General features: G+C 42.4%; 1 protein-coding gene across 1 annotated transcript in view; it reads left to right on the top strand.

The window, feature by feature from the left end:
• SPATA1 (spermatogenesis associated 1) overlaps positions 1-22,657 on the top strand; it is a 451,261-nt gene that overhangs the window by 216,587 nt on the left and 212,017 nt on the right. The window contains exon 7 of the mRNA XM_078645859.1: positions 4,629-4,773. Within this exon, the coding sequence (XP_078501985.1) occupies positions 4,629-4,773 (145 nt within the window). The remainder of the gene's footprint in view (positions 1-4,628; positions 4,774-22,657) is intronic.

Genomic DNA, 22,657 nt, shown 5'->3' with positions numbered 1-22,657 from the left:
CACTCACTACTCACTACTCTGCACTCACTACTCACTACTCTGCACTCACTACTCACTACTCTGCACTCACTACTCACTACTCTGCACTCACTACTCACTACTCTGCACTCACTACTCTGCACTCACTACTCTGCACTCACTACTCACTACTCACTACTCACTACTCTGCTCTCACTACTCTGAACTCACTACTCACTACTCTGCACTCACTACTCACTACTCTGCACTCACTACTCTGCACTCACTAGTCACTACTCTGCACTCACTACTCACTACTCTGCACTCACTACTCACTACTCTGCACTCACTACTCACTACTCTGCACTCACTACTCTGCACTCACTACTCTGCACTCACTACTCTGCACTCACTACTCTGCACTCACTACTCACTACTCTGCACTCACTACTCACTACTCTGCACTCACTACTCACTACTCTGCACTCACTACTCACTACTCTACACTCACTACTCTGCACTCTGCACTCACTACTCACTACTCTGCACTCACTACTCACTACTCTGTACTCACTACTCACTACTCTACACTCACTACTCAGCACTCACTACTCTGCACTCACTACTCTGCACTCACTACTCTGCACTCACTACTCTGCACTTACTACTCACTACTCACTACTCACTACTCTGCACTCACTACTCACTACTCTGCTCTCACTACTCCACTCACTACTCACTACTCTGCTCTCACTACTCTGCACTCACTACTCACTACTCTGCACTCACTACTCACTACTCTGCACTCACTACTCACTACTCTGCACTCACTACTCACTACTCTACACTCACTACTCACTACTCTGCACTCACTACTCTGCACTCACTGCTCTGCACTCACTACTCTGCACTCACTACTCACTATTCTGCACTCACTACTCACTACTCTGCACTCACTACTCTGCACTAACTACTCTGCACTCACTACTCTGCACTCACTACTCTGCTCTCACTACTCTGCACTCACTACTCACTACTCTGCTCTCACTACTCTGCACTCACTACTCACTACTCAGCACTCACTACTCACTACTCTGCACTCACTACTCACTACTCTGCACTCACTACTCACTGCTCACTACTCTACACTCACTACTCACTACTCTGCACTCACTACTCTGCACTCACTACTCTGCACTCACTACTCACTACTCTGTACTCACTACTCACTACTCTGCACTCACTACTCTGCACTCACTACTCTGCACTCACTACTCTGCACTCACTACTCTGCACTCACTACTCTGCACACTCACTACTCTGCACTCACTACTCTGCACTCACTACTCTGCACTCACTACTCACTACTCACTACTCTGCACTCACCACTCACTACTCTGCACTCATCACTCAGCACTCACCACTCACCACTCACTACTCACTACTCAATACTCTGCACTCACTACTCTGCACTCACTACTCACTACTCTGCACACTCACTACTCTGCACACTCACTACTCTGCACACTCACTACTCTGCACACTCACTACTCTGCACTCACTACTCTGCACTCACTACTCTGCACTCACTACTCTGCACTCACCACTCACTACTCTGCACTCACTACTCTGCACTCACCACTCACTACTCTGCACTCACTACTCACTACTCTGCACTCACCACTCACTACTCTGCACTCACCACTCACTACTCTGCACTCACTACTCTGCACACTCACTACTCTGCACACTCACTACTCTGCACTCACTACTCTGCACTCACTACTCCCTACTCACTACTCACTACTCACTACTCTGCACTCACTACTCACTACTCTGCACTCACTACTCTGCACTCACTACTCTGCACTCACTACTCACTACTCACTACTCTGCACTCACTACTCACTACTCTGCACTCACTACTCTGCACTCACTACTCACTACTTTGCACTCACTACTCTGCACTCACTACTCTGCACTCACTACTCTGCACTCACTACTCTGCACTCACTACTTTGTACTCACTTCTCTGCACTCACTACTCTGCACTCACTACTCTGCACTCACTACTCTGCACTCACTACTCTGCACTCACTACTCTGCACTCACCACTCACTACTCTGCACTCACTACTCTGCACTCACCACTCACTACTCTGCACTCACTACTCACTACTCACTACTCTGCACTCACCACTCACTACTCTGCACTCACCACTCACTACTCTGCACACTCACTACTCTGCACACTCACTACTCTGCACTCACTACTCTGCACTCACTACTCTGCACTCACTACTCTGCACTCACTACTCTGCACTCACTACTCACTACTCACTACTCACTACTCACTACTCTGCACTCACTACTCACTACTCTGCACTCACTACTCACTACTCTGCACTCACTACTCTGCACTCACTACTCTGCACTCACTACTCTGCACTCACTACTCTACACTCACCACTCACTACTCTGCACTCACTACTCTGCACTCACCACTCACTACTCTGCACTCACTACTCACTACTCTGCACTCACCACTCACTACTCTGCACTCACCACTCACTACTCTGCACTCACTACTCTGCACACTCACTACTCTGCACACTCACTACTCTGCACTCACTACTCTGCACTCACTACTCTGCACTCACTACTCTGCACTCACTACTCTGCACTCACTACTCACTACTCACTACTCACTACTCTGCACTCACTACTCACTTCTCTGCACTCACTACTCTGCACTCACTACTCACTACTCTGCACTCACTACTCTGCACTCACTACTCTGCACTCACTACTCTGCACTCACTACTCTGCACTCACCACTCACTACTCTGCACTCACTACTCTGCACTCACCATTCACTACTCTGCACTCACTACTCACTACTCAGCACTCACTACTCACTACTCTGCACTCACTACTCTGCACTCACTACTCTGCACTCACCACTCACTACTCTGCACTCACTACTCACTACTCTGCACTCACTACTCACTACTCTGCACTCACTACTCTGCACTCACTACTCTGCACTCACTACTCTGCACTCACTACTCTGCACTCACCACTCACTACTCTGCACTCACTACTCTGCACTCACCACTCACTACTCTGCACTCACTACTCACTACTCTGCACTCACTACTCACTACTCTGCACTCACTACTCACTACTCTGCACTCACTACTCTGCACTCACTACTCTGCACTCACTACTCTGCACACTCACTACTCTGCACACTCACTCTGCACTTTGCCCGCCGCCGATATCATGGAATCTTCCACCACACTTTCTAAAACTCTATAGTCCCGCCGATATCATGGAATCTTCCACCACACTTTCTAAAACTCTATAGTCCGAAGCATAATAGGCACAGGACCAAAAGAAGGGTAGACATTTGCTTAAAATAATCTATTGTATTTATGAGAAGCAAAAGAGAGACTGTGAAGTGTGCTGAATATCAGTTTGTTACGAATCAACAGAGTGGAGTTAGAGAACCAAGAAATAGTAATTTAGAATCCGGGTTAGAAGGAGTTGAGGATCAACAGGCGCGAAACAGGTGGTGGGCGCGCACGAGACGCAGCGTGAGCGTGCACATCAGCTGAAGATCGCCGGAGAAGACACCGAGCCTGCCTGCTGCCTGACTCGCTGCGGAGGGAAAGAGCCCGGTGAGTGGGGGTAGAGGGGGGGCGGCAGAGAGGGAGTGGGCAGAGAGGGAGTGTGTGTGTGTGCACGTGTGTGTGTGTGTGCGTGTGTCTGTCTGTCTGTCTGTGTGTGTCTGGTGTGTGCCTGCCTGCCTGCCTTTGTGTGTGCGCGTCCACAGACCCTGGTCGGCTCGTGCACTGCTCTGTACTCCCTTGCGAGCTTACTCGGCGACAATAGTTCTCGTTGCCGAGACCTAAAAAGGGACCGCCTCTGCCAGGGCACAAGACACAGCCTGACAGAGACCCATTTTGAGGCCCCCTTTAAAAAATTGCTGGTGCTCAGGTGGTAGGTGATAGCAAAAACTTACCATTTGTCTGCCGACTCTAAGGGCCGATTATGATGCGCTTAGGAAGGCCTGGAGGAGGCATTTTGTTGAGACAAATACATTTTTAAAATGAAACCTCGGTCGCTCTTGTTTCTTATATATTGATTGTCCCTGGCTCCTTTGTTGGGTCTGGGTATAGCCCTTTTGTATTGCTCTTTCACAGTAACACAGCACTCTACATCAATGGAACATACTACAATCTCAAAGTGATGCAATTAGATGGGTTAAAAACGAACTGATGATATTTCTCACTAAATAAAACTGAATAAACAAGGTTCAAATAATAAGGTTAAGGAAAGGTTTGAACATGGTAATCTTGTATGCAATAATGTTGATGTGCTGTTTGCTACATGCAAAATTGGAAACCAAGGTTTCACAGCTGTGTCGCTAAACAAGAATAACTGAATTTTTATAGTTGTAAATATAGAATAAAGAAGGTCAGAGGGTCATATTTTGAGAAGTAAAATGCACCATTACACAATGAAAATGTTTTCGGATGAAAGACTTGTTCTTTGTCAAGCAATAAATGCTAGTTTTTTTAAAGTTAAAATTAGAAATAAAATGTATTTTTTCCATCTAATTTACTGATATTTTTTCAAATTATGTTTTGTATGGTACCTCCATAGATGAAGTCCTCATTGAACATGTTTCAGAAAATCGAGGTGAAAGGAAACATGCCAGGAAGCCCGTGGGACGCAACAGTACCAGGGATTCTGGAATTCCAGAATCATTAGCCGATAGGGATATGGACTATGCACAGAACAGGAAACGGTAATTGTACATTTCACTTGTATGAATTTAATCAGAATTTCATAGATAAGAGGCATTCCCTCTGCTGCCCTCTTTTGCAGGTATAGAAGTTACAAAGCTGGAAAAGTCCTAGCTTCACAAATCTGAGGAAATATATAGTAAAACCAATTTGGGCTTATGCGGTCAGTCCGCAAGATCCTTCCTTTGCTCCCCCTTCAATCTAGGAAACTCCTGGTTCAAGGACTGGTCCTGGCACGATTGGACTACAGCAATGCCGTCTATTTAGGAGCCCCTGAAGCCACTCTGGGCAAGCTACAACGAACCCAAAATGCGGCTGCCCGGATGCTGATGGGTCTTCCCTCCAGAACCTCTGCCAGACCAGCGCTTAAGGCTCTTCACTGGTTGCCAGTACGAGAGAGGATCGAGTTTAAGGCAATGTGCATCGCTCACAAGCTCCTCAATAGACAAGGCCCTTCGATCCTAGGAGATATGGTTACCCCGTACAAAGCCCCGAGATCTCTGCGCTCGGACAATGAGCGACTGGCAAATGTCCCCAAGTTTAGGAGGGTACGCACTGGAGGCCGTCGCTTCTCAGTAAAGGCAGCCACACGCTGGAATTCACTTCCCCGCAGTGTGCGGTTGGAACCCTGCTACTTGCCTTTCCGCAAGCAGCTCAAAACTCTGCTTTTCCCTAAATAAGTTTTTTCTCCCCTCTCGGCCAACTCAAGCTCTCAAAGCACGGGATGCCTCCGGGTCACCAGGCGCTTTACAAATCTCTAAATAAATAAATAAATAAATAAACCACATGGTGCACTGCAGCAGGAATGTTTCTGTTGCCACTCAGGGCAAGGAACAGCAGTTGATTTTATTTTATGTCTTCAGTGCCTCACTCTGGTGTCTTTCTCCACTCCCAGTCGCCCTAGTTTGGGTCTTCCAGCAGAGGGAAAAGAAGAGGAGGTGGCCAAGCAGCGGTCATTACGTTTCTCTGCTACCAGTGGGGATGTCCAGTTAATGTTGGGGTGGGACATCAGACTACAGAAATGGGTAAAGTTAAACTACATTTATCATGGGAAGCTTTTGGGAATTTCATAAGTTTTCATAAAGTAAGAAATTTCCCAGATTTGCCTAAATAAGCAGTCGTAATTAAGGGCCCGATTTATATGTTGGTAGAAAGGGTACTCCATCACAACTGTTCCGGACAACATAAGGGTTGTGTACAGAGTAGTCTCTGCCATGGATAGACCCCTTCAACGGCCCAACAGGTTAAAGAGTGTCGAAGGTTGACATGTATAACCGCACTCCACCATGAAAACTCATGGGATAACTGTCAAAGTACCTGTCAAAGCATAAATGTCCACTGGCCCAACAGACATATACAATTAAGCAGTCGGGACCTCCACCAGAGTGATGTAGTGAAATACTCCATCCTCCTGGTGGAGGATGTGCCAACTGTCCCAAAATAAATCGGCCCCTGTTATACGTGGGGCTTCTGGTTGGCTAGTCAGGGTAATTCAAATACACGCTAAAGATAACCTGTGCTCACCCTCTGGTAGCTTCGACACTCTGTTGCCACAGTTGCTTTGGGTTATCAGTGAGCCCGGGGTGCAAAACGGCCTCAATTTCGGGAATACCTCGAAGTCTGGTGGGGGAAACTCACAGAGAGCTGATCCGATGGCAATCTGGCAGCGCAGAAGTTTAGGAAAAAGGCAGAACTTTGGGGATGGAAATCTTTGATGTCCCTGATATCTTGGGGAGAACAGAGGTCAAGCCAGTAAGCCCTTGGAGTCACTCTGGGGATGTTCTTGGTTCTTTGCAGCAGGGCAGAGGACAGCAGGCAGAAGGGCAGCTCAATCAGGCAGAGTAACAGTCCCTTAGAACAGTCAATCACAGCAAGATAGTAATCCTTCAGCACAGCAGTGTTGTTTCTACCAGGTCTAGTATGTACTGGTTTGTTAGTGCCAGAGCCCTAATACTTATAACCCAATGTGTCTTTCATGTAGGGGTGACTTCTAAGGAGCCTTCATAAGTGCACAAGGATCCCTTTCAGCCCAGCACTGGCTCTAGACTAACAGTATGAGGTGAATCAGCCCTTTGTGTGAATGCAGGACACAACCTATTCAGATGTAAGTGTGAGACACCTCTCCCTCTCCCGGCTATCAGTATGTAGATGAATGCAGATGTGTCCCCTGTAACACCTAGCCCTTCCTGAGTTGTAGCTGTCTAGAGCGTATGCACAAAGTGTAGCTGTCACCCAGGCCCGAAGTGGATTGGAGGCAGGCTGCAGGCTCCCAGAGTAAAGTTCAGACCAGAGAAATGTCCAGTTTTTAAAAGTGTCATTTCTAAAATAATAGTGTTAAATCCAACTTTACCATTAAAGAGGATTCATCATTACTATTTCAGCCAAGATAAACATGATAAAGCTACTCCTGTGTGTTTAGGAATTGGCATTTAAAAGTAGATAAAGGAATTCCCAATGCTGGCCAACAAGAGGAGTATGCCTCACAGCAGTGACAAGTGAAATTAGCTGTTTGTCAGTGCCAGAACATGTAAAGCATAAATGTACATGTACTACTTTTTAGTTACACAGCACCCTACCCTTAGATTCAATTAGGGCCTACTGTAGGGATGACTGATGGGTACCAAAAGGGGGATTTGACGCTTGGCAAGTGGTTTTAAATGCCAAGTCTCAGTGGCAATAAACTGTGTGCACAGGCCCTGCAATGGCAGGCCTGAGACAGGTATGAAAGGCTACTTGTGCGCGTGGCACAACCAGTGTTGCAGGCCTACTAGTAGCATTTAGGCTATAGGCCCGAGTATATGGTATACCAGTTTACATGGGACTTACAGGTAAACTAAATATGCCAATCAGGTATACACCAGTGTCAGCATGTTTAGGAGAGAAGCACATGCACTTTAGCACTGGGTATCAGTGGTAAAGTGCTCAGAGTTATAAAGTCAACCAAAAGATTTCAGGAAAGAGAGGAGAAGGAAAGAAGGACGTTTGGGGTGACCCTGCAAAAAGGGCCATTTCCAACAGACCCTAAAACTTCAAACCCCTAATAGTTCACTGCCATAAATTGGCCACCCAGTTATGATAGTCCTGAACCACAGTACAACAAAAATCAGCATTCATTGCAAAAGTGCCTTTTATTTAAAGGTATACAGACTGGTATAAGTGCAGAGTTAATACTGGAGAACTGAAAGTAAGTTGCGTGGGAACCCATTTTAAAGTTCCAATACGATTGTGGTTCCGACCTTTGAGAATCTCTGTTGGATCGTCTTTCGATCCTCACGCGGGAACCTTATCATGGACTTCCTTCCATGTGATCTAATTGTCCCGATACCTTCTCTGCACTTGTTCCAGTTTGCATATCTTTGTTATTTTTTGTTTGCTACTTGCCAATGCTTCATAAACATAATTACTGAATCAGTATTTGTGAATCGTTATTGCAATTCCCAATTGGCCATTTCTGGTTTCCATGTTACCTAACCTGTGCTCTTTTTGAGGAAAACCATATTCTGGTGTGTCGTACCTTGCAATGTGCAGTTTTTGCGATATCAAATCAGTTACTGACTGCTTTTCGATTCAGAACCAGATTCGGCCGGAATACATTTTAAAATGTGAAAATCATTAAAAAAACGTATTTCAAACTTTATTGGGACTTTTCTACCTTCTGCCAAGTCCAAACATGTTCATTTTCTCACCCCACTTTTACCTACACGCATCTCTGATCCCCTTCATAGCCTTCCTGCACCAAAATCTTCCCGCTAGAGCATCTTTTATTTTCAGCTTCTCAACTGATCTGAATAGCCACTTCCCCTTTCTTCTTACTGGCCTCTAGTCCTTTGCTGCTAATCTCAATATTGTTTTCATCAGAGATGGTTGCGATTAAGAATTTACCTCTACGTGTGTTCACCTGTTCAAACATTTAAAACTCAATAAGAAAGGAAATAATTGATAGGTGTACTAGTCTTTGAATCTAAAGTGTTGAGGTTTTCAATGCTGCGAGGCTAATTCTTGTATATTTGTAAATTCGTCCTTTTTTAAATTGTTTTCTTTAAACTGCATGGGGAATGTCGATTCTCATAGGTTTCACTGCACATAGAATCGTGATTTTATTTAAGACAAGGAGGCTAGCATTATGCATTAACATTTTATTCACCACTTCTGAGCAGCAACACTTTAAAGAATCTTAAATAGAACATTAAACCACTAACACATTGAAAATGGAACTCCACAGTCCAATATAAGCCCCCTGTCCATCATCTTCATCCTCTTTTGTTGCATTTCTTTCAAAAACATCCTCCTCCTTATATTCTTGACCAAATTTGGTTATTAATTCTCTGGAGAATTAAAACAAATATTGTTCATACATCTACTTCTTTGGGTTTTCAGACCCCTCTTTAGCATATGTTATTATTTGTTTACATTAATATAAAACCTCTCGTAAGAAAAAATAATTCTTTGCTACTTTTTCGTGTCCCCAGGGAGGAGGGGAGGGAGGGAGGGACAATGCTAGCCTCTTTGTCTTTAATAAAAACACGATCCTCTATGCCGTGAAACCTATGAGAATCTAAATTTCATTGCAAGACCGGAGGTTAAAATTATTCATGTTTAAAGCCTTCCAACACCTTGTTTGAAACATGTTCTTCTGGTTTGAAACAAAACTTCCTAAACACCTCTACATTACTCCAGTCTACTGCCTCTAAAAGTTCTTCCAGTCTTCCCCCCATGAAAGTATGCCTTGCTTTCCATAGCACCCCTAACTGAGTGTGCTGTAAACTGAGGTACATTTTCTCATGCCTTATTTAATCACCGGCTTCACCCATCTTGTTAGCTGTTATGACACCTCTGAACAAGAATTGATTCACTTCATCTCTCTGATTCGCCTTTACTCTAGATCAGTGGTTATCAAACTATTTAATCCTGCGCCCCCCATTGGAAAAAGAAAACCACGGACCGCCCTCAAATTCTTTCACAATTGTTCCTTTAAACTGGCAATTTAAACATTGCAGTTAAGTTTTGTTGAAGAAAGAAACACAATGACCCGCACCCGGGAAATTATATACAAATTTGTAATTTTTGCCAAAATAATAATGCAACAGTATTTTTCAAATGTGTAGCAAAACCGCTTTCCAGAAAAAGGCGAAGTCCAGATCTTGAAAGTTGTGTTTGAAAACTTTTTATTCACAAAAATTTAGAGATTCAGGAAATTGCTAGCTGCCAACGCATTTCGTCACCAACGTGACTTCTTCAGGGCTAGAAGCAATTATACATAAGACAAAAAATTACACATAGAAAATATTTACATGATAAAAACATATGCAGACGAAAAAAATATTTTTTATATGTACACCAAATATATCCTTTAAGACCATGGGAGTTACACAAAACATAGTGCAACAAGCTATTTACACGTTATACTATATTGGTTCCATATCTTCTATTTAAGATCTACACTTCTTAAAAATTGATCCATCAGACACCATTATACATTATTGTGCTTCATGCATTTGGAAAGCGATAAAAAACAAGGGGAGAGCATGTGCCCATATTTCATATGTAGTTTATTCCAAGATTTGGGTAAGAAGCTAACCCAGGGAGAAAAGTTAGCCTCAAAATCACTCTCGCTTTACTACTACTAGATAAACGCTATAGTCTAATTGGATATTCAATAATAATCTAGGCATTTTTTATATTAGGTCATACCTCTAAAGTCGAAAAAAAGTGTAATGGGTAGAGCTTGTGTCGCTTCAGCTGGGATACACCAATAAAGGAAATACCTATAAAATGTTGAAATCACAATTTAAATTGCTATACATTATTATAACCAATATATGGTACAAAATATTTTTCAATTGACACTTACACTAAAAGAAGGGTTTCATAGTAACCCTCATTGACGATGTTGGTTTCAGATTTATCATAAATTTGTACAGCAGTTCTCAGTATTAAACATCCGTGTCATATGAATCTGAAAATAAATAGGACATCTGCGTGACAAACAAATCTATATGATGTGCCATGTAAGGGTCTTTGAAAAAAAGGGGAGCTATGACAAAAACCAAACAGAACTACTTACTTAGATGGGTAATAAGGTGTGTCCCCAATGACGTCTCTCTTATAAGTTTGATTTAGGGAATGCAGTCGGGCCCATCATTATGTGTTCAGTAAAGGGCGGGCATCTGTAATGGTATATGTGGGACCGTATTAGAATTACATTCTTGTTGATTCATGTTGAAAGCAGTCTCTTATTTAGTGGGGCTATCATATACACTCATGTAAAAAGTTAGTGGCCCCCATCTCTATTAGGTTCCATTTTGTTACAAAGTGTTTTGGACAATATAGGCTTAAGTAGGCCGCTGAAACTTATACTGTACGTCTGTATTGACTACATAACTCACGAAATATCCATTGTATTACAAGATATAACAATCTTGCGCCAGTAATACATAGCCTGAATACCGGTAGAAATAGATTATAATGCCTCTTGATTGTCACACTAACATCCTGTTGGGTGACTCACATCATGCTCTTGTTATAAATCGCATGGCACCAAATAACCTGGAAAATTTGTCTACTATCGTTTTCTTAATAAAATCTTGCTATACTCTCTTTCGTCTACTATACCATATATAAAAATACTGAACAATACAAAAATGCACCCTCTGAACCACACCCATTATCAGTAATCTAAGAAAGTCCCCTTTATTTTTCATTTTTAGTCATCATTTTATATTTTTTATTTAGGAGAAACAGGGCTCATAAACGGTAAGACCTTACTCTATGTTGACATAATATTTGTCAGAGGTTTTTGTTAAAAAACCACAAAAACTTATCAAACACTCCTAGCAAGTAAAAGGTATTGTCACTCATTATTAGCGATATATTTTGGAATAGGACCTCTATCTATTAAAGAGACTGATCCATATAGATGTTAAATCAAGTTAGAAACATGTCAGTCTATTCGGCAAGCAAAAACGTCGGGTGATGGTAACAATGAGCATACAGGGATATTCATGGTACTTACTTCTAGCGTACCGCTGGCGTCTCGTACAGGGTCCATTCCACGTGAAGTTGTAAACCCTTGTGCGAGCGTCTTTTAAATACCCGTTTGATCCACCCAAAATAGGGTGTATTCGTGACAGCTGTGTGTAATTATTTTTCCTGCGCACCGATGTCAAACCAAATCTTGTAGTTCCTAACCTTACTGGGGTCATGGGACATGAAGTCCACAGTACAGCGTGAATTGTTAGCCGTATCTGGGCAACATAACGTCAGACGTTTCAACGTCACTTACGCGTCTAAGCAATAGACACATAGTCGCGCTATATCTTTCATCCTAGAAAAACGGCGCCATTGCTAAATGTGTTGTATATAATGTGAGGAATAATGCTAGCTGATCAATGTGAGCTAATTCTTATCAATTTAGGCAAAGTATTCAGATATCCTGATATTATAGTTCAAGGCGCGTATTAAAGTGGAGTTTTTATTTTTATCTAAAAAACGCAAGTTGCTTGATGTTATATGGCCAACCATCAACCTATTTTCGTGGCGATAGACTCTAGATAATACTGTGTTGAAAATACATAAATGGTATGTTAATTTAACCCACTTGAAGGTGATGGAGATATATATATAGTCCCCTAGCGTGAAAATAGTGGAAAAAATTAAGATCCATTATTGACATTATCTATAGGCACATATTTCATACATATTTGTCTGTCTGATTACATTTGACCAATTATGCAATTATAATTTGATAATTTACCATAAACAGTTACAATTCCTAATGAAACAGTAACCCACACAATGAGGCATGAAGTTGTTCAAATCTCTGATGGATATTAGACAGTTTAAACAGTGTCAATAGGATTTACAGTCTTGAACAGGGTTATAGAAAATGATGAAATTCATTATTGAAATTTAACCCCTCAGAGACAGCCCTCAAACGACATATCCATTTCGCCTCTGTTTGCCTCAGTCTGATCATTCTGTCTCCTCCTCTGGTTCCTGCCCATACATGATCTATGGCGTGAAACCGGACCTCAGTTTGAGTGGGATGTGTCTCAGCTATGTGTTGGGCTATTGGAGAGCGTTCATCTTTCTTTTTGATGTCCCTAACGTGTTCTTGTATTCTTATTTTGAGCAGTCTACTGCTGCTTCCAACATATATTTTCTCACAAGAACACATCAAAACGTATATGCAAAAGGTGGTGTTGCAGTTCATAAAGGAGAGTACACGGTACTCTTTTGAACGATTGTATTGGAATGTGGTGCACCTGTTGACACCAAATTGACAGACATTACATTTTCCGCATGGGTGGAAACCCACAGGGCCAGTTGGCATCCATAAACGTGGATTAGATTTTCGTTCTTCGACATGGCTGGGACACAGCATATTTTTAATTGTTTTGCCTTTGCGGTAAATTACTTTTGGTCGCACCGAAATGGCATTCGCTGGTACTGTGTTGCAATGTAAGAAGCCCCAGTGTCATCTTAGAATGTTATATATGTGGCCACAGTTAAGTTTTGTTATCGTTTTAAAAATGCAATCAAATACATGGCTGTCACACATACTATTCAGGTCAGGCAGGCCTTTCTACCGTGTAAAGTATCCATAGTGTGATCATTAGAAATGGGGCTGGGTGTTTTGAAGAATATTTGGAGTCCCTTCGCTTTGGACACTTTCTCCCAGTCCGGTTATAAATGACACAAGATGTTCGTAATGGCTCATTACAGAGCGGCTGACTGCAGTCATTTTTTTAAGCTTAAAACAAAGCACTGCTATAAGCATAATATTTCTTTTGGCCAGATCCCCCCCCCCCCAACCCCCCATATCACTACCCCTCAGCTTCAAGACCTCTGCTCTAGATTCATGCTCTTTTAAACATCTGGCTATACATAATTTCGGACTACCGTTAAATCTAGGATAAAAAGTAGTCTCTGACATGGTTTTTTCTCCTCCAAATTTCAGGGAGAACTCCTTGCGGTTGATATAATCTGCTACTAATATCTAGAGCTCTAACATCTGAAACTCTTTAAAAAGAAATCACACACAATTAAGTTGTCAACTCGTTCAAACCAAGGTACTTATTTACTAACAATGAATGACTTGAAATGTATCCCCTCTGAATTGTCTGTAACTGTGTCAAACCTACACTCCACTCAGAAGGTGTGAAAAAAGGAAAAAAAATATTTTTTATATATAACCCTCACCCACTCTAGAGGTGACATGCTTTATCATTGGGTTCATACTGACTCATAAAAGGCCAAGGTAGGCTCAACCTTATTTCTGGGAGCTCTTATGTAGGTTTGTAAAGAAAGTTGGGAGTAAAACTTTAAAGATTCCTAATCCTCTCCCAGGTCTCCCTTTATTAGCCGGGTGGACATGAACGGTAAAAGTCTATATTAGGGATGGTATGATAATATGGCCCTGTGACACTAAAACACTGACATGTTTCAACTCTATACTAATGACCTCATGGTCCTGGGCTTTTTCAGGGTAGGTTTGTGCTTATATGACCTCCACAGACATCCTTGTCCCACATCTGAAAAGTATCAGAAGTGGCACCCAAACATACTGCACAAATTAGCGCAGTTCCGAGATAATTGTTCATACAGCAGTACCTTTTAAAACCATATTATGTACTCCATTGCAGGTCAAAAGGAACCAAAATGCACATATCAACATACCATAGATGCTAACATACTTGTTAAGTACCAACTCACCCAAGGTTGTGGAGTGAATTACTTCCACAGTGGCGTGAGTGGTCAGTGTAGGACAGGGGCGTGAGTGGTCAGTGTAGGCAAACCCTGAAAAGGCTTAAAGAGAAAACAACATTCTACAAGATAAGGGAGAGTGCAATCAAATGTCCAGAGGGACCTTGATCATGCGGGATCTTTAACAAAGATGCCAAAATCAATCATAATTATGTTCTAAGAGCACCGGGTACTTACTATGGCAAGAGTCCCAAACCTCCTAATAACCTACTCAGCACGGTTCCCCTGACTGTGGCAATGGAGCAACAGGGGCTGAGGGTTCTTGTAGTTACCAGGCACCAGCCAGAAGAAACTGCATTTTTTACAACTCTACATAAGAGCTCCTTGGAATAAGGGTGAACCCACCCTGGCCTTTAGGAGCCAGGGTGAACCCGATGATGAAGCATACCACTACTAGAGTGGGTGAGGTTATATAAAAAAGTAGGATTATTTCCTTTTCCTACTCCTGGGTGGGGCGTCGGTTTGACACAAGTTTTGGGGACAAGCTAGGAGCACCTTACCTGCCAGCACGCCTGCACGCAGCGCCAGTCCCTGGGTGGGGAACGCTGTAGGTCTCGCCGCCATCACTCCATCAGCGCGGCTGGAGACTACAGCTCCCAGCGGGCTCAGCGCGCACTTCCGGTTTCCCGCTGTCTTCGCGCCCGGAGGCGCTATAAAGTCCAGGCACTCCCTCCGCGTCGCGGGACGCGCGCGGGCAGCGCCGGGCGGAGCCCGGGCAGAGGGCGGGCCGTCTGTGGCCGTCAGGGGCCAGAGGAGGCCGGGCAGGGCCACCCCCCTTGGTACGAACTGTGAGTACCATTGAAGGATAAACAGTGGGAAAGCCATTTGTTCCCCCTGTATTTTAACTTTCTGTTTACCGGATACAGTCAAAGTAATATCAGAAATGTCAGTCCAGAGTACATTGCCGGATAATTATCTACTGAAAGTGGTGTCTAAAATCAACAGTGACAGGAGGAAGTCATTCGGGAAAAGTACTGTTGTAGACCCTCCTTTGATTCCATTGACTCTGCCCGTCGATGTAAATAATCATGTAAACAGTGATAATATTGTTATTGCTAATGTGAATGTTACCCCGGTAGAACTTGATGATAGCGTCACCACTTTAAATGTCGAAGTGTCTAAGGCCTTAGATAAGTCAATTACGGGGGAAGATGGCCAAGGTGATGATGATGGGGGGACACCTCCGCAATTTGGGAGAGCCTCCAAATTTATGCGAGCCTGTAGAAAACCTATACCCAAGCGAGGTAGTCATACCTCTAGAAGGAAAAAAGATTTGACCCAACCGGAACATACAGATGATGCAGTAACCCCGAATCTAGATAAATATGCTTTCTTGAGGCCTGACCAAATTGACTCATTAACGAGTACTATTCTCAGTAAACTTAGTATGGTGGTAGAGCCATTGCTTAATAAGATAGGAGATCTCCAGGAGGAAGTAGCTATGTTAAGGGGTTTGGTGGGTAAGCATGCAGACAACTTGGAAAAATCGCTAGCGGACATTAAAAAATCAACCTGTCCCGTTACTGCTCCCAGCAGGGATAAGGAGCAGTCTCAAGCCACTACTAGTGCCCCCCCCCCTAATGTCAGGAAACAGTCCTCAAAAGATCAATCTAACCCACAGAATCCATCACCCGCATCTACCCAGGAGGTGGGAAGATCCTCAAATCAGTCAATTAATGGGGGCACAAGTACTTTGACAAGTACTTTGCCGGGTACTATACCATCAGCCCCTATGCAAGTACACACACAAGTATTAGTACCTGCGGTGCAAGTTCCAACTGACACGATTGGAGGATCCAATGGGGTGCCCATTAGGACTTGTAGACGTCCAGTTGATCTACCACCCGACTGTGTACCCTATGTGGTGGTTTTAACCAACGTCCCCATTCTCACTCAATCCCCAAATGACTATGAGACATCTGATTCTCTGAGAAATAAAACTATTTCTTGGCTTAACCGTCACTGTGGCTACCCAGTCGGCTATTCTGACCAAATTATCTCCATCAGGAGAGTCAATTGGATAGGTAACACCAAAAAAACTGGCGGTGGGGATTGCGTGATAATAAACTTTAAACATCCACAACATGTGGCAACAGTGTTGCTTAGAGCAGCAGCAATTACACAGTCGGAGACTGAAGTAATCGCTAGACCATTGGGCTATTTCTATAACCACCTTGGGGGGCAACCCCAGTCAAACTGTAAGCAGAGGGCACCGAGTAACTCTACCTATCCACCTATGATGAACAGACCAATGATGCCTAACATCTTTTTTGGCCCACAAAATAGCCCATTCAACCCACTGTTGCATATGGGGAACCCTATGTTCGGGGGGAATGTTCCCTTAATTCACACCCCCAACCCATTTGTTTCATTTAGTAACACCTCTTCATTTGACAACGGAATGGTCTTCCAGGTCCCCACTCAGAATAGGTTCCAGTCCCTGAGTCACTTAGACCAGAATGATTGACTTGAGGTTGAACCTCCCAGGGTTCCAGGGTCTAGTACTCAAATTGTAGAAGACGCTTTGTTAATTGTAGAAACGGATACTGTATGTTTGAACTGTACTTTGACTGGGGGAGAAACCCTAATTCCTACACCTAACATAGAGCTTTTTAATATAGAGAATAACATGCCCTTATCTAGTGTTGAATTGTCAAATGCTAGCAAAGAAAAGGAAAAGATTACCAGTTATATTGCTAGCTGGAATATTGCAGGAATTGCGACCAAGGAGGATGCCCTAGGCTGGAATGATTTTGTGTATTTGTTTGACATCCTGTGTTTCCAGGAAACCTGGAGTAAAAATTTTAAAGGTATTGAGGGATATGTGTCCTATGAACTCCCAGCATCGCCCTCAATTCACGGTAGAGCTAAGGGCGGTTTGTTGGTGTTAATTTCTGTTAAATTACCCATTCTTGTGAAAAAATTTGTTAATGTGGGGGCGCATTCGCAAATCTTATGGCTTACACAAGAATCTGGCAGAAACATTTTACTGATAAATTTCTATAATAATGTTTTTGATAACACTAGACATACAGCAATCAACGAATTAGATACAGCAGTGAACAATTTCGAGAGGAATTTTAACTGTGTTTTTGAATATATTTTTGTGGGGGATTTTAACGTATCTGTGTGCCCATTATCTACCCAGAAGGTTTGTGGTGTGTATAACCGACAGGGGGAGGCTGAAGTCCATTTTCCCCATCACACCTATGGGGAAACTTTGAATAATTTTATGACTCATTATGACCTGGAAGTCATGGACAATGCTAAAAATGACATGGGCGGAATCATACCAACTTTTAAAGGAAGGGGCGCTAACACCATCATTGATTTTATTTGCATGTCATCAACTATTGCCCCGCTCTGTTCGTTGCCCAAAGTGATGGATATTATGTTGAGTGACCATAACTGTTTGTGCACTGAATTAACACTCTGGTATAATAATCATGATTGTGAACAAGGTATTATTAATAATATTGAAGTTCATAGACAGAATGGCTATAGACTGAGGTGGAAAGGAGAAAAAGCTGCTGTAACATCAGATTCTATTATTTCTAGTTGTCTGATGGATATCACAGCAATTTTAGAAAAGGAAGACACCTCGTCTGACAGTATTGATCACTTTAACAGTATCAATTCCATCATCAGCAAAAAATTTACCAAAGATGCAGGGTCTAAAGTAAGGGGCCCTAGGGGTTGGTTTGACCATGCATGTTCTAATGCCCGGAGGGAACTTAAAGAGGCCCTTGCAGCTAAACCAAGGGACAAAGCTTTGGTGGCCCAACTTAGACAGGGATTTAATACGACCCTCAAACGTAGAAAAGCTGAATTACAGCAAGAAGCCTGGGAAAATCTTGCCCAGGCAGCAGACACGAATAATTGTACCCTGTTCTGGTCCACGGTGAATAGCCCATTCTTAAAAGATGACAAGGTCCCAGAACTCACTGCTAACGTGAGTATGGATTCATGGATCCAGCATTATTCTAATATCTTTGACTCTAGTAATCTATCAGATACCAATGGCGATAGATGGCCTATCCTAGCCTTAGATATTAGTACCAGTGAGACTATGGCTAGTATAAGAGCCAGTAAAGGAGGTAAGGCCCAGGGGCCAGATGGCGTCCCCATAGATGTATACAAGACTGCGCCAGATATTTGGGGCCCACTGCTTACCAAAATATTCAATGCAGCTATATGCTGTAACATACCGTCCACTTGGGAAGAGTCAATAATTATCCCCATCTTCAAGAAAGGAGATCGGGGGGATGCTAAAAACTACAGGCCCATATCCTTATTGGATTCTTCAGTTAAAATCATGAGTAGGGTTCTCCTTGTAAGACTTGAAGAGTGGGCTGAATCAAACAAGATACTAAGTAACTGTCAGTTTGGCTTTAGGAAAGGCCGTGGTACCATAGAACAGTGTCTGAATTTAGAGCTATTAGTGGGAAAATATACCCAGGCAAAAAAAGGGTCGCTTTACCTCTGTTTTGCTGATCTCAGTAGTGCCTTTGATTTGGTGGACCACGCTATATTATGGGCCAAATTATTGGAAATGGGTGCTCCTGAAGGAATTATTTATTTCTTAGCCCGATTGTATGAAAAACTTCGTACCAGCGTCCGCTATGGACCCAACGGGGAATGTACTACTAAGTTTGGGGTAGGAAGGGGCATCAGACAGGGGTGCGTTTTAGCACCCCTGCTTTTTACCCTTTTTATTAACGAGGTTGAATCTGCCCTGCAGGCAGTCGCTGCAGACGCCCCTAGAGTTAATAACTTTCAGATACCTGTATTACTCTATGCGGATGACGCAGTGTTACTGTCTAGGACTCCCCTGGGTCTCCAACGTTTAATGGATTGTTTTGTATCCTTTATTAAGAAGAGGAAACTGGTCATTAATAAGGCTAAGACCTATGTAATGGAATGTTGCTCTGAAAAAGTTAAAAAAAAGATGTAAAACCCATTATGTTATCGATGGGGAACCAGTGGAAAAGGTGGATAACTTTTGTTATTTGGGAATAACCTTTTCCAAAAATGGGAGTTGGGACACTGAACACAAGGTGGTCAGAACTAAGATGACTAGGAGTGCCAATGGGGTCTTCCTGTTTGCCAAGAAACTGGGGAATAGACGCATTAAAGACATGCTAAATATTTACCAAGCAAAATGTCTTTCTGCTGCCCTTTACGGGGCAGGAATTTGGGGCGTGTCGTATGTAAGGAGCCTGCAGGTAGAGGAGAACCTCTTCCTGAAAAGGCTCTTATGTTTACCCAAGTCTACCTCCAATTCCTTGGTTCACTATGAAACAGGGATCCAAGCGTTAAGTGATCTGATTATGTTAAGACCCATACTACTGTGGCGCTCTATCTGGCTCAGTGATGGTACTTCATTGAATAGAGCAATCATTACGGACTGCCTTTTACTGGACCAACACCTTAAAATCCCGTGGATCAAATATATCATCGATTGGGCACAAAAATTATTTGGGATCAATGTATCAATGGACCCCCAGAGTATGTCGGAAATCCCCAAATCTGAAGTGAAAACAACCTTTTTAAATCACTGTAACGAAAAGCATTTCTTAGAGGATTCTAAGTTAACTACTTGTGAATTATACAAAAGCTTGAATGAATTCACTGGTTTTAGTCCATATTTATCTCAGGTGACAAGAACTTCGCACCAGTTTGTACTAACCAGAATGAGGATGGGTACAGTACATTATCTGGTTGCTTGTCCTAACATTAAAATGCGCCCTATTGGTCCCTGTAAATGTGACAATAGAACTGAACAATGCACTAAGCACTTTTTGCTAACATGTGATTTGTATATTGAGCTACGGAAATTCTATCTGAAGCCATTATTCATCAGATTTGGAGTGAGAAACATAAAGGAGGCTATGAAACTGATTTTTAATTTGAACCATCCGGACATTTGCTTTTTTACTGCATCCTTTTTGTTAAAAGCAATTAGCGCTAGGAAAAGTATGTGTTTTTAAAATATTTGTATATTTTTAAATATTTATTCCATCCCCCTCTGGATGCTTTTTGTAATTGGTATTCTTTGAGGTTTGTACTGTATATTCTTAGTCTATGAAATTGAATGAAATGTCTGTATTATTTGTGCTTTTATGGACATGTTTTTCAATGATCCGAATAAAGCTTTATGAAATGAAATGACACAAGTTTCAGACAATTCAGAGGGGATAATTTTCAGGTCATTTATAGTCACGTAGATAGGACATATTCCCCCATCCTTGGTCAAAGGCTCTCTCTACCCCCACAGGGCTTTGGACCTTTGCTTAAATTGCCAGATCATAGTATTTTGAACTTAATTACTATACTAAATGACAACCCTGTCTTCTTCCTTGAATCAACACTCTCTGTATCATTACAAAACACAAGAACACATAACTCCTCCTCTCTGCTCAATCTTGTGTAAAAGCATCCACTGCTATGACCCCTGAATTTCCAACTGATGTAATCCTGCAACTGATGACTCAACCTGGAGGCAAACAGAGCTACATTCAACTGTCTTAGAAAATTCTGAATCTACTGAAAAATGTCTTCTTCTAAATTTCAGTCGCTGAAATGTATCATATTCCTCGAATTCCAGTCTGCCACTAAATTTTGCTTCCCTGTTAAGTACAAGACCCTCAAACCAATCTTGTGTTCCAAGCAAAACTCCCAAATTTCCTTCGCTAGATCCGCCAACTTCTTTGATCTTCTGGCTCCTAAAGTGTTTATGTAAATGGCAGCTGTGACATTGTCCATCTTCAACAGGACTGGATTTCCCTGGAACTGTGATTAGAACCTGCTCAATGCAAATATTCCTGCTCTAATCTCTAAACAATTTATACGATCTCCCGGCTCCATCAAACTCCAAATATCACCTGTCTCTTGATCCGGACACACTGCTTCCCTTCCATTATTCCTTACATCTTTCTCCAAAACAAATTCTGTCTTTGTTTAAAAAATAACTCAACCATTTCATACCTTCATATTCACCAACCACCATTCCAATTCCTCCCTTGCCTCCTTTGACATATAACAATATCTCCATATTACAGACCACTTGCAAGTCCTGAAGTTTTCATATGTTGCAATGCCCTGTAATGTAATGGACCTGGGAACAGTGCTTGAATTGAGGATGATAAAAGACCTATAACACAGCTAAGTTGCTCAACTTTCCCTCTCTCTTCAGAGCTAAATTCATCTCTTGTCTTATTTCCTCTTACTTCTTCTGCTCTGGAAGAAAAAACTGTACCTTTATGGTGTCTACAATACCTCCCTATAACTACTGACATTCTACTACAATTGAAATTGTGAAATATGCTTCTTTTAGATCTATCTTTCACATCCAATCCTTCTCCAGTAATAAATCTCTGAGAAGACATATTCCCTCCTTTTTGAAATGTCTGTAAACCACATAGAAGTTCAAATCTTGTAAGTTTATGTCTGGGCACCTACCCTTGTCTTTCTTATCTATAAGAAAAAGAGTGCTTACATAACCAACATGATTGTTGTTAACTTTTACAACTGCACCTTTGTCTATCATTGACTCCGTTTCATTTCATTATTACTTTTTCCAATGCCCCGTTGAAGAAAAGTCCCCTCTGCTCTTCAGACTTTGAGGGTTTGAATTGAACTCTATTTAGTAACGTCATACAGGATCCAGCACCCAATGATCATTTGTAATATGATTCCATTACTCTATATGAAAATTCAACTTTCCTTCTACCTTTCTGTGGATAGAACAAGAAGTAATCCTCATACTCACCTGTTCCTGTGCTTTTAGTTTGTCCTCGACACCTAGATGGTCACCCTCTGGACCCTCTTCCCCTGTGTGTTCAAAGTCCACTAACCTGAATACTAGGTACTGCGTAAGCAGAGAGGGTCAAACCTCCCTCCTAGTGCTTAACCCTCCACGCTGATGGGAAGATTAGCTTTGGGTGGAAAAGAATCGAGAGGAAGGAGGTAAACAGGGAAACAAGGAAAGTATTCTGTTCTGTAGTGTATTTCTGTTGTGAAGAGGAATGGATGTATCTGCAACTCCTCGTTTTAGAGGCCAGAAGAGGAGAAATCTCGAGGTGGAAATCTTGAAGGAAAAGAAAAAGAAGGGTTAGTGAA

Source organism: Lissotriton helveticus, chromosome 1_1, assembly GCF_964261635.1.
Source record: "Lissotriton helveticus chromosome 1_1, aLisHel1.1, whole genome shotgun sequence".
Classification (NCBI taxonomy): domain Eukaryota; kingdom Metazoa; phylum Chordata; class Amphibia; order Caudata; family Salamandridae; genus Lissotriton; species Lissotriton helveticus.
This window is presented reverse-complemented; position numbering and strand designations above follow the sequence as displayed.